Source organism: Daktulosphaira vitifoliae, unplaced genomic scaffold (genome assembly GCF_025091365.1).
Source record: "Daktulosphaira vitifoliae isolate Bord-2020 unplaced genomic scaffold, ASM2509136v1 Scaffold_4, whole genome shotgun sequence".
In the NCBI taxonomy this organism is placed as follows: Eukaryota; Metazoa; Arthropoda; class Insecta; order Hemiptera; family Phylloxeridae; genus Daktulosphaira; species Daktulosphaira vitifoliae.
In genome coordinates this window covers 35475242-35488911 of record NW_026099575.1, presented here as the reverse complement: position 1 = coordinate 35488911, position 13670 = coordinate 35475242, and the positions used below count along the sequence as shown (strand labels likewise).

The 13670-nt window shown below is 27.9% G+C and overlaps 2 protein-coding genes across 4 annotated transcripts in view; one reads left to right on the top strand and one right to left on the bottom strand.

Moving 5' to 3' along the window:
- Window positions 1-605, top strand: part of LOC126905888 (uncharacterized) — a 16831-nt gene extending 16226 nt beyond the window's left edge. Inside the window, exon 4 of one of the 2 annotated variants that reach the window (XM_050686007.1) lies at window positions 223-605. In XM_050686007.1, the coding sequence (XP_050541964.1) occupies window positions 223-383 (161 nt within the window). In that variant the 3' untranslated portion in view covers window positions 384-605. The remainder of the gene's footprint in view (window positions 1-222) is intronic. The other variant, XM_050686006.1, reaches the window with a different exon arrangement.
- The window catches only part of LOC126905890 (uncharacterized), a 20022-nt gene extending 6369 nt beyond the window's left edge, over window positions 1-13653 (bottom strand). Inside the window, exon 1 of one of the 2 annotated variants that reach the window (XR_007704134.1) lies at window positions 13638-13653. The gene's annotated coding sequence lies outside the window, so the exon portion shown is untranslated. Of the gene's footprint in view, window positions 1-2328; window positions 2894-13637 lie in introns of those variants that run through there. The other variant, XR_007704133.1, reaches the window with a different exon arrangement.
- Window positions 13654-13670: the final 17 nt, after the last annotated feature.

The window sequence follows — 13670 nt, the reverse complement described above, 5'->3', positions numbered from 1 at the left end:
GTCTCAATGCATCATTGTTAGAAAATATGACAGGTCAAAATGAGCCGTCAGACTTGAAAAGGAAAAATTATGAGACATCGGAGATCAAAATTATTAAAAGAAGAAAAATGTGTCACAGTCCTAGTAAGTAAAATCGTTTTAATACAACATAATTTAGTTTCGTGAGTAAGAAAATAGAAATAAAAGTTGTTTAATTTTATATTTAATAAATATCTTTTCTAGTTCGTCATGATCAAATGGTTGACAATATTGAAACAGTTATTCATAACGGCCATCATTATAATGTACAACAGGTTTATGATGCCAACACGAATCCATTCCTGCAACGAATTAAAAGAGAGATATGTATGGCTAGTGGCACTGTTATAATACAAATTCCATGAGAACAAATATCAGTTTCATGTTAATTATTTGAATATTACGTGTATATTATTTTATTTTTTATTTGTTAACAATTTCATATACATTTTGTTTACGTTATCAACTTTTTTTTTGGCAACTTTTCGTATTATTGCAAATATTCTTTTTAATTGTATTAAAATTCATTTACTCAATAAAAACTTATTTTTCTTTTGAATATTGTTCACATTATTAGTCGATAAAAATACTTGGTGTATAAAAATACATAATTTATTAAGGTTGATATTTAATTTTATAATTTTTAAAGTAATCGTTTGGTCATATTTTAAGTCTTCTTCACAATATATTTTTGCAGAGCGTTCAAAATTGATATATAAATATTGTATTTATTATAGCTGAACGTTGACTAGTGTAAATATGACTGACGACAGACGCCCATGTACTTATTGCTATATTTTTTAACGCGGGTCTTTTTGCAAGTGCCCTATAATTCATTACTTTTCTTTGAGCGCTTATGCGTAAACATTTTTTTTGAAAAGATTAAAATTGCATTATGAAAACTCAAATGTTAAACAGGTAAATTGTAAAATCTACTCTTAATTATGTTTAATCCTTTGTCAGCTATACATCCTAGTAAAGGTCACCCTTCTAATAAAATTGATTATAATATTTAAATTTAAAATATTTTTAGCCACTAGTGAAAATTTTTACTGTATAAAAATTAAATTATCGGTTTGTATAGTTAACATAACATATATTTCTTGAATTATTAGTTCTTAATTAGGTCTTTCACCCAACTAAAAATCTATGCCATAAAACGATAATTGTTTTTATTGTAAAAATTATTTGTCTACCTTTAGTTTTCATCAAAATCATATGCTCAAAAGTTTATACTAGGTTGTTATATGTAAGCAATATTACTTATAAAATTAAAAACACAGAATATTTACTTCAGAAGTATTACAATTTCTCTGTGTCAAAAGAGTTTTATGGATCATTTTATATAATAAATTATACATAANGTATTACAATTTCTCTGTGTCAAAAGAGTTTTATGGATCATTTTATATAATAAATTATACATAATATACTATGAAATTAAATTAAGAAGTATTGCATCCTTACTAATCTAACAATCTAAGATTGTATTAAATTTCTTTATAATAATTATTGTAATGCAATAATTTTCTTTAGAAAAATACAATTTTTATGGTTATGATTAAGTATATTGTTAGATAGTATTAGCATCACAATAAATCGACAATACATTTCTCAAATAATGAGAAGACGTAAAACGTAATGGATAGGCATCTTGAAATATTTTTATGATTATAATAATTAGTTCACAAAAAAATTCGAAAAATAATACATTATCGAATACAAATAATTTCAAAATATAATAAATAAAGGGAAGTCGGACTAAGCCGATCGAAATAATAAAAGTCATGTTATAACATTGTTTTGTTAATTAGAGTAAAATTATGCCATTATAAAAATATGTCGATCTAGTCGAACGGAATAATAATAATAAGCCATAAGTATCAAAGAAAATATTTAATTAAAATTAACATTATAAGTAAGCCATAATGTTCAAATAGAATAATTCAAATATGCCATAACGTAATGTATCGGACTGGCCGAAAATAATTATAAAATATATATATGCCACAAATTAAATTAATCAACGGACTTGCCGAGAATAAAATATATGCCAAAATCAAATTATCGGATTTACCGAAAATAATTGTAATATAAATATGCCACAAAATCGGTTATACCGAATAAAATAATATATAATAATGTTCTAATGAACTAAGTCGGACTTTGCCGAATATAATAAACATATAATAAATAAACAGACAATGCTGTAATGTGGCTGGGTCCCCAAAATAATAATAATATAACAATACTATATATTTCAATAGTAATAGTAATAAGGACTTAATTTTCTAGCTAGAAATTACTCACCCAATGGTCGACAACAAAGGACGGATAGAACATAAATATGCACGAATCGTGATAATTTGATTTCTCGGTGATCAAGTTGCTACATACGAAATTATACGAAGAAGTCGTGGTTTGGATGTTCTATTAAAAGGGACTGTGGCTCAAAATAGTGTGACAAAAGTCATGGTAATGGTCGTGACATTGACCGTGGCTGTGGAGTGGCGGTGGTGTTCGTGGTGACTGGCTATGAATGGCTATGAAAAATGGCGAGTTGGCAAAATGGCAATTAGGTGAATGCATCGTATACACTATAGTGTAACATATCTGTATTTATTTTAAGGGCGTTACCAGAACAAGTCCCGCTATTCATTTAAAATTACCTGATATCAAAAAGATGATCCCACATTATAAATAAACAAAAATTATTAAAATAATTATTCGTTTACACATAGTCTTATTATACACTATGTTTTTATAATAGTATTTTTAAAGTAATAATTCAGTAGCACAGTGGGGTCGCAGCACAGTATGGACGTGGCATAGTTGGGTCAAGTATAAAGATACCTGACAGCGATTAAAATCACTATCATAAAAAACGATTTGATGCAAATCTATAGATAGTGTTTAATTATAAGAAATCGGTAGATTATTTCAAAAGCAAGAATAACTCTTATTCTCTTAATTTTATCCCGATTAGTTATTTGATTTGTAATTATAATAAATGAATAAATAATAATTATAGTAATTAAATTTAATATGAAATTGATATTCAATAATTTTAAATTGCAATTTATACGGAGAAATTATAAAAATAATAAAGTAGTTATATACTCCTTTACTTTTAACGTGTATAAAAATGGTATTTTTAAGATTCATATATATACTTTTTTAAATTTTATAATTACTATTTATAGTAAATTTATCATAAAAGTTCTATATTGTTTTCCTTTGTTATCGTAATAGATCACTTAAATAGAAATCATAGTAATAATTTTAAGTAACTTTTGGTAGTCAAAAAGATTCCACTTTTGAAATATTCAGAGCTTATTTAATTTAAATGATTTAATATAACTAAAAAAATTAATCAAAATGTTTAAAAAATCTACTTAATTGAGCGTATTATAAAATTTGTTATAATTGTAAAAATCTATTATTAAATTCAGTTGAAACTAAAAATATTTTTTTTTGTAAATGATTTATATAGTAACATGTTACCAAAATATTCGGGTAACACGGCAACCATATGTTTATATTGCCAAAAGTATATAGAACATCACAGCAGAATTAAATGGGTTGGGTTGGGTTTTCACTACATGTTGTCGTCGTGTGGTAACTGATTGTATAGTTGATGAATATAGACTAAATGATTACAAACATTTTGATATCTATTGCATTTTGTGTGACAAGACTAATAATTAAGTAAAACTATTTATTATAAAAATTTTATTTTTAATGAATCTTCGTCTCCATAAAAAAAAACCGTTTTTTATTAATATAGTTTACTTTAAGTGAAAAATCTAAACTTTTAATTTTTATGGATGGATATAAATTTTGTTTTCATAAAACGTTTTAAATTTTACCTTGATCTAAGTAATTATGTTGACGAAAATTGACTAAATTTTTTATTTTATATTAATTCAACTTAAATATTTTATCTCAAGACAATACAAAAGTAAAATACCTTCTCTGCTTCATATCGAAGTTAAAAAAATGTTTGGGAGACTTAACAACCAACCTCCTCGTGGTGTCTCCTGGTAACACTAATAGTCTAATGTTTAGGAATGAATTCATATGTGTATTGGGAATTAACTTGTACATCTTCTAATTTGGCCCGGGAAATCAATTAATACATAAAATAAGTCTTGTAAATCAACTCACCGACGCCTATCTATACTTATCCAAACTGCTGCGTTACTACTTGACTGCAACCCCACTGTGCTACCGTTTTTTTAGTCATTTAATCTATAGATGAGTTTAGAATTTTATGTGAAAAAAATAATTTATTAATACGTTAATATTAATTCGTTGGATAAATTGAAAAATTTACTCATCGTATCAATCAATTAAAATTTTCAGACCCAACTATCCATTTTTAGCTAAAATGGCTCAAAAACAATTTTTTAATAATGTGGAACTCCAGGATACGTTAAAAATGATTTCAAATAAATTTATTTTCAAACTTAAACTTTGACTTTTGCATTATCTTTGGCGTGTTGCATACATTATTTAGCATCTTTCAGTAATGAAATAAGTGTTCTTACTATGAGTTTACGATTGCAAAAAAAAAATGGTATTGTTAAAATTAGTATGCAGTCCGGAAATTTTATAATTACTATTGACAGTATATTTACGAGAAAAGCTCAATATTTCGTTAAAATCACTATTTTCTTTTGCATTTTTATCATAATAAATAATTTCAATAGAAATCATAATAATCATTCCTGCATAGCTCTTGGTTAATCTGAAATTGAAAATTTTTCAATTTTTGAGGGTAATGTCTCAATTAGATACGATTTGTGATCTTTTGACGTATTGTTCATAAAAATCGGTCCAGTGAGAGCTAAGATTGAGCGTTTACAGACATAAAAAAAATAAAATAAAATAAAAAAACACATCCTAGTAAAATTAATACCTTCTCAGCTTCGCATCGAAGCTAATAAGTTTACAAATTCCATTGAGTTTAAAAATATGGATGATTATTTGTATTTTAAAGAGATATCAATGATTGTATGGATTTATAGTTAGTAGTAGGAAATAATATTTTTAGTATCACTTTATTTTGAATTTATTTTTATGTTAAAAGTTGACATTTTAATTTTGGTTTCAATTAAAATATATTGAACCATTATTTATCGACATAACTATTTACTAAACTTTATGAGCGAAAAAAAAAATTATCAAGTTTTATGAAGGAATCTTTAAAAAAAGTAAGCAAAAGGCCTTGCATTTTTTAGTGCCGGTCTTGCGATCGACCTGCTTGATTAAGAAATCAAATTTATGAATTTATTATTTATTTATGAATTAAGTTAGGTTTGTAGTATTGGTTTCTATGACACTGTAATTATCTCCTTTTTTATTTAAATTATCGAGTTATATGATGTCTGAAGTAGAGTTTAGTTATGTTGTGGACATTTTTCATAAAAGCTCAATATGTTTTGGTTCAACAAAAGAAAAAAAGAATTTACTGGATAACGGTATTGGGACTCGAAATTTTCCATTAAAAAAAAAAAACGACTATGAAACCACATTAGGACCAGGTGTATACTCTATACCAGATAAACATAAAATAAGATATGTAAAAACTTCTGATTTAAGGACAGTGTCCTTTAAGAGCCTATTGCCAAGATTTCGTGAAAATTTGAAACCATTGGCCGATACATTTTACAATATTAACTATGAAAAACACACTAAAGTAAATAAGATTCCGTTTAATACAAGTGAAAAACGATTCAAAGAAACGAAGATTGGACACGCCGTATTTTATGATGTGGTACTTAATAGACGTTCGTTGCCATGGGATCATTCATTTGGAGGAAAAAAATGTCTGAAATCTTTTTCAAAAATAAAATGTCCACCAGTCATGAATGTTATGTGCAAAATTTGTCATTCTCGTTCTCACAACGAGTTTTGGATGTGGCAGAAAAAAGTATTGTGTAATTCATGTATTGAAACTGAACGTAAATCACCAAAACATTTTTCATCATTTCAACTCAGTTTGTTTAAACTAACACAAAACTGTTCTGCTTTTCATCATCATTTTAACATGAGTAATGTGAAGATAAAAAAGTTAACTTATAGTGAACACAAAAAATTAATTTTAACGCAAAATTATTTTTACTTATATCGGTAAAAAAATAAACAAAATTTTTTTCAATTTTTTGTATTTTATTCAAACAGGAGTTAAAACATTCGTAAACTATATTAAAAGTGGAAGCCAAAGATTTTATTGTATAATATTATTTGTTAAACACATAATTTAATATCCTTATTAGTCAATATAATTGCGATAACAAAAGCAAACAAGATTGTGAACATAAAACATTAAAAAAATCTAAATACTTGTAATTCTCTTCCATATAAATAAAAGCAGGCTGTCAAAAAACTACTATGACGTCCTTTTTTTTTTTTTGCTCGACATTTGTACCTAGCCATTAAAAAGGTCTCAACAAATAGTGGGATGATTTCAGTCCCGTAACCGAATCCCGTACACTTAAATTCCAAGTTATGTCCATAATATTACTCATCTCTATATTACAATAGGGCCTTAAGAATGTAAATTTGTTTAAAACCACTTTTGAGACACTCAACTCTTTGAAAAATTATAAGTTTATACAGTATTATAGATATATATATTTTGTTTTAATGTAAGAGTAATCTTTCCTTCGTCCCCCAAAATTACATTTGTAATTTAATATACTTTGTTTAGAATTAAGAAAAACTAAAAAAATATATCTATTTATCATTGTTGTACTCGGAATAACTAAAATAAACTTTATAAGTACATAAAATCTCAAGCCCTGTATATTAGGAATTGTCGAGTTAAAAAGTAGAGTATAAAAAAATTTAATATTAAAAATAATTAATAAATAATATGATTTTAACAGCGAAAATTATTTTTAAAAAATAGCAAAATGTTAATTATACCAATAGATATAAGAGTTGTCAATGAGATCTGTTCCATACTATATGTTATACATATATATGGTAAATATTTATTCATTTTATTGAAAGTGTTTTATGATTAATGAACAGTTTATCTGTATTTTTTTGCAAATCGGTGAAAAGAATCATTAACACAATTTTTCATAAAATCGAAAAATGCACAGTATAAAAATAAACAAGAGCTGATTGAGCAACTGAGAAGTCATTTTCGAAATCAGCGCTCCCTAATTACAATACATAATTGTTATTCCGGAATCATGCATCTATATTGATATTCTGCAATACATAATAATTAATATTGTAATAGGCTGATGCATAAGTAACAAGTGAAATGAGCTATAATTCTTCCCTTGAAATTTTTATATAGGCAACTTATTTTACAAAATTTTGCAAAATGTGTGCGTGATGGACGGCAAAAATAAAACTAGACAAAATTATATTAAGAGTCTATATGTTCTCTGTAATTTATCCGGATTCTATTAGTTGACCTTTACTAGAATACAAAGGAAAATAGGGTTTTGAAATCTTTATTGCACTCATACTAGTCAATGTGATTCTAATTAAGACCTTAACAAAATATATATCTAGTTTTAGGAAGACTTGCATTAAACAAAATAATCTTGCAAAAATATAAACCATTTTTTCAACTGATAAAAATTCAATTCAATTTTTCAAATGTATGTTAAGGATCTACATAAAAAGATCTTTCAATTGAGCTAACTGACCCAAAACTGATGGTTTGATAATTGTGTTAATAAATAATTTTTATAATTATTATCAAAAAAATACATAACATACAAATATATAATATTCGTCAATTTATTTTCCTCACAACATCTACTGTATGTTTAGTTTTGCATTTTTACAAATTCAAAAAGTTAAAAAATGGTAAATAGCTTCTAAAAACGTTGTGCACTTTGAAATACTTTCATTTGGGGTAAATAAGGCAAGTTTTGAATAATATTGAAGCATTTGTAACTTTTCTTGTTATAATGAATAATTATGTTCATAGACCTGATATTTTTTATTTATAGGATAAATATCGGTCTTGTAAAAACCTTATAAGCCTTTAAAGAACAATGATGAGCTTTTTAAAAACTTCCTAACACTACAAGTACGTTAAAATTTTCCAAAAACAGCGTTTTCCCGAGAATTTGTCAGGCACTATGTTACACTTACATAGTTGAAAGTCGAAATCGATTTTTAAGTTATTTCAGTTTAATGATAATGCCATGTCACGTTTATGACTCAACAAGTCTATCCACACCGGAAAGACACGCGCGCGTTATTTAAACTACATCATTGTCCATAACGATTTATGGAAAACTTACGAAAATAAAAACGAAAAAGAAACAGTGAGAGCAAAGTGACAATAACGTAATGGAAGCACAGAGACGTAGACATCCCACGGAGAACGGCCGGAGAATTTTTATTGACTTTAATTGAACCAAATTGGTTTCAATTGAAATACGCGCTGACGACCCTGTCGTATTATGCTGGTGATGTGATATTGCGCTGCGGGTTTTGTCTGATCCCTTCCTTTAGTGCAACTGGCGTTCTTCGAGTAAACCTACTGCGGAAGTAAAAAAAAATAAATGTTACGACTAAAAATATTTTCAGTGACCACTTGAATATTTTTAAGCGTATAAGAATAATCGATCCAGTTGACACTTAAAAATAAATTAACAGATAACGACGCATCACTTCAAATTTAGTCTCGTCAAACAGTCCATTTATTTACAGGAGAATAGTAATTGTTGTAAATTTATAATCTCAATGTCCAAAAATTTTATTATTCAAATTATATGTTTAGTAAGCGACTAGAACTTTTGTTCGTGAGTTGGTAACTGTGTTTTAAAATTAAAATATTATTAATGCAAAATTTATTTTACTAGTTCAATGTTGCACGTGATTTTCAATAAACACATTTATCATCACTAATATAAATAGATTAAAAAATTATTGTTACTTTTTTTTAACTTTTGATTGTTAAAAAAAATATATCATAAACTATGAAAAAATAGTATTAAATAAATGCATAAAATACTTGATTTGCTGTATTTAATTTTCATGTTATATGTTTACAAATGAACACGCACAATATAAAATATGTCCCATCAGGTTCTGACATCTTTAATAACTTTTCATCTAGCAAATATTTTGAGTTATTTTTTTTTATAATTCTTACAGCTTTGGGAGCTACATAAGGAGCGTATTTTTGGCTCTAATAAAAATAAACAAATTTAATTATATATTTTAATTTATTTGATATTTCACATTAGCCGGTTTTTAAAAATTTATTTTTTACAAAAAATTTAAAGCAACTTTAGGATAAGAACTTATTACGTTAAAAGCTTTCTGTAACATAGAATGACTATGTAACGCGGATGGTCACACTGTAACTTAAACAGGTTTGGGCTATTAAAAGCATATTTTGAATTATTTGTCTGTAATAAGAAAACACGCGATTAGGTACAGCTCGTACTGTTGAACTGCGTCTGCGTTACAAACCCAACCTAACCAATCAGGTGATCTGTTTCAAAACCCAACCTGCAGTTTACATAGACAATGGTCACAAATGGCATGGGAAACGCTGAAATACGCGCTAAACTCGTATCTGGCAGGCTGATGTTGTCAAAAGAGTCGCAGAGTGTTAAACGCGTCCAGATAAATGTTTTCTACCGTGGGAATAACCTTTTAACGTGCCAAGTTTACATAGACAAATACATCCAAAATGATCAGCCACCATGAGAAACATATGCTGTTCGACATGAGGGCAGGGTCGCGTGCCGAAATCCTTTGGCTTGGAGTGGCGCGCACGAGCCCCTGTCTGCAGAGGTAACAGCACAGGCACCCGCATAGCTGCACCCGACGCAATGAGTCTTCTGGTTTGGCAGTGTCCGCGGTAACGCATTAATTTCCCATAAACCCCCCGACTTTTTCAACCAACCGCCCTCTCTTCGGCTTGGCTACTCTTTCGTGACCAACATTTTGTTATCGTCTATAACATCTAGTGATTAACTGGAAAAAATAAAAATCCACAAGTTATGGAAATAATTAACTGCGCATGATTCGATGTTTCGAAGCATATTACAATGATATTAATGATAGAATGGTGAAGTGTAACTTGAAAAGATAAATGAATTTTACAAAATTATGAAATTAAATTAATAACTCTATACAATTTCATTTAAAAAGTATTTGTTTACAAAACTATCGGAAACTATTACTCTTAGAATAACGAAACGCGAACATTTTTATTTATTCGCGCGAGTGTAAAAATCAGAAAAATGAAATTTTTTTGATCGTTACTTCTACTCTTATCGATAGACATGTGTGTGAACCAGAATTAGATAATAGCGTGACAAAAATAACTTGTTTCGAATTCAGATTTTAATTTTTTTTAACCGTGTGCTATAATATTTAAAGATTAGAATTCGAAAGAAAAAAGAGATTGTTGACATAATCACAGAACATCTCAATTATTAATTGAGTGTGTTCAGTGTTCTATTTTAGCCGATTCGACAAAATCATTTATAAATATCGATAAAATTGAAATGAATTTTTAACTAAAAACATTTACTCTTGGGCACTGCACAGATAATATAAATGATTCGCGTTAGTCTCGTATATTTTACCTATTAAGTTTTATTTCTGCAGTGTTAACAATTGAACAGTTTTCTTACAACAGACAATAGAAAGGCCTTTCGAAAACCGTTGACGTAATCAGATAGAGACGTGTCCGGAAGTACATTGTGGTAAACCACGGCATTTATTCTAAAAAAGCGATAGACATAGTTTTTTACTACGAAATTTGCCATTTTTCCCAGAAAACACTTTTCTACACAGTAATTACTATTATGCCGTTTCTCCGGCACAAGGGGTGCGAACACCCAAAGTCTGAGAGGACTTTACCGTATCGCGGTGGGCAGAGAGCGGGTGATTAACCTCTGAAATGCGGGACGATTATTGTACACATAAGCGCCCTTATTATTACCATTACTGTTATTTTTTATTCTTTTGCACTATAAGTCATTATTGTTACATCGATCTGATGCGATAAACTGTTCGATGCTTCCCATGTTGATGTGACATTGTGTTGTAACACAAGTAGACGTCATGTAAGAGTGTCCGAGCGTTATTAATACGACCCTGCCGTCTGTGTGTATTATACGCGACAATAAAAAAAGCATAATAACCACTACTACAGCGGGTAATTTAACACGCAAAAGTCACGTCCCTTTGGTACGCCCCTCTCCCCCAGGGGCCAAGGAAATCGTCGCCTCCGAACACCTTTGGTATTCGAATATTCGGCAAAACTAAGTTATCAGCTAACGCCATCGTTGCAACATTCGTGTGTACTAAAAAACTTCCGGTTGTATTCTAAGAAGCGATAAACGCACAATACGTTACTCATATCGTGATTGTTTCACACACTGTTTTCTCAACGGCATCTGGGGAAATAAAAGTGCACATTGTTTGTTCTATTGTCATTACAAAATACATGTTAATATCTAAAAATGTTTGTAATGACTCGATGAAGAGGAAATAATTGTCCCCTCTCTTGTCCGAGTGTCTCGTTTGAGGTTACCTCACATATAAGCCAAAAATGTTTTAACAGTTTGGTGTTTTAGAGAAAGCCTATTACGTTTTGCTACAGTTTTAAGTTCAATGGCTAGTCTTCGTGTATTTAACATGCATGTCAATTGAAACAAATCACCTGGCAGTGTAAACCATACATTACATTTAACTGAAATTAAAAATCAACGAACCAAAGTTTGACAGTATATTGAAAAATATCTCTATTTCAATGGTACTACATCGATTATTTATTGCAATGCATAATATTTAGAAACTAAAGGTTACAACATTAATTCGTATGTAAAAATCAAAACCAATAAATTTGTTAAAAGTTCGATGTTTTTTTTTAATAAAATAATCAAAATGTGGTTACTAATATCAGTGCCGTGATTTGGACCACGATATTGTTTAATTTATTTGGGAAACAATCGATGTTGTTTTTAATGACTTTTAATTAATACTAACTTTGTTTTATGATGCTTAGGAGCAAAGACCAAAAATAGTCTCAGATTAATTCGCTTATTTTTTTTAAGTTGGAAATCGTCAAATAAATTCTACTTTAAATGGTGCAAAAATAATTATTAATAACTATGAAAACAAAACTAAGGTGACTTCACTACACCCAAAGAAAAACCTCAATCAATTTTGATAGAGAAATTTTATCAAGGGTTTATGATAATGTTTTATTAATACGAACAAAATAACTATTCTTATATATAATTATTGTTCAAGACAAGAAAAAAAATTATCATATTGATAAATATATCATAGATTCAATAGTAATGATATATTTATCAAATTGAACAATGAATTTATTATATAGATCGAGGTTTTTCTCTGGGTGTAGTGGATAAACAGTTAAGATTTTTTCATGTTTCAAAGTTCTTTAATAATTTATATTTTTATTTTAAACTTATTAAGTTAATAAATATTTATTTCCTGGAAAAATCTCTCTAGTAATAGTGTAAAAATATTTAAAATGAACACAACAATTTTTATTTATTGTTTTATATTGAAAATTGACATTTTCCAGTAAAAGAACAGCTAATGATATTATACTAAAAATTATTTTATCCAGGTAGGATTAAATTTTGATATTGTCTTTGTTATAAAAACTACCAACTCCAACTTATTATATTCAAATTAGATATTTTTTTAGTTAAAAACTCAGCGACATTCGTCGTTTACTGGTAGTTTACACTTACTGGCATTTTAACTCTATATTGCTTATAAAAAGTATTTATTAGAAATATTATACGTTGAATCTTAATTATTTAGGCGTTTTTGTAACGCTTTACTCAAATCAAAACTCATAACCAAGAAGAAAATGTTTAATTAAATAATAATTTGTTTACTATTAGTTATTACTTCAAATTTGAATATCGTACCATCAAGCTGTTATCATAACAACTCAAAAATGTCAATTTTAAGTTTTACACGTATTTCTCATATTCAATATTACGTACTAGACGTTTCACTATTTTATTTTCATGTAAATATAATATTTAATCAGTAAAATCATAAAATACATAACAGATATTATTTAAAAAGTTTATCATCAAACTTTATTACATCTAAACTTTTCTAGTCAATTAACATCTTGATGAACGAAAAAATCGCGAAGTTATTTTTATGCAAAGTCTTTAATTGTAAACTGATAGACTAGTGAGTGTACTTTACAATGAAACCACTACTCATTTTGTCTCAACAGGTGTAAATAAAAAAATAGTTCTTACAAAAAAAAAAATTGATTTTCGGAAATTTATAACATTTTAAAATATTTATTAATTAATCTAACATATCTTATTTTTCACTAGCTACGGTGATTTAGAAGAATTTTTTTGTTGACATAATTTAGTAGAAACTGAAATTTCAGAAAAAAAAAAGTCGTAATGAAACGTGGGTAAATATACCAAGTCGAAAAAAATAAATAACACGAAAAAGTTTGCATAGTTGATAACCTGATGGTGCAAATATGATGTATTTACTCAATTTTTTAACATTTGCACATTAGCTTTATTAGTTTACTTGTACTTATTAAAATACACGATAAACGAGCGTGGAATGTATAAGTTAATGTTTCCGACCGTTTCCGAAGTGTGACGACAGATCGTGCTGGT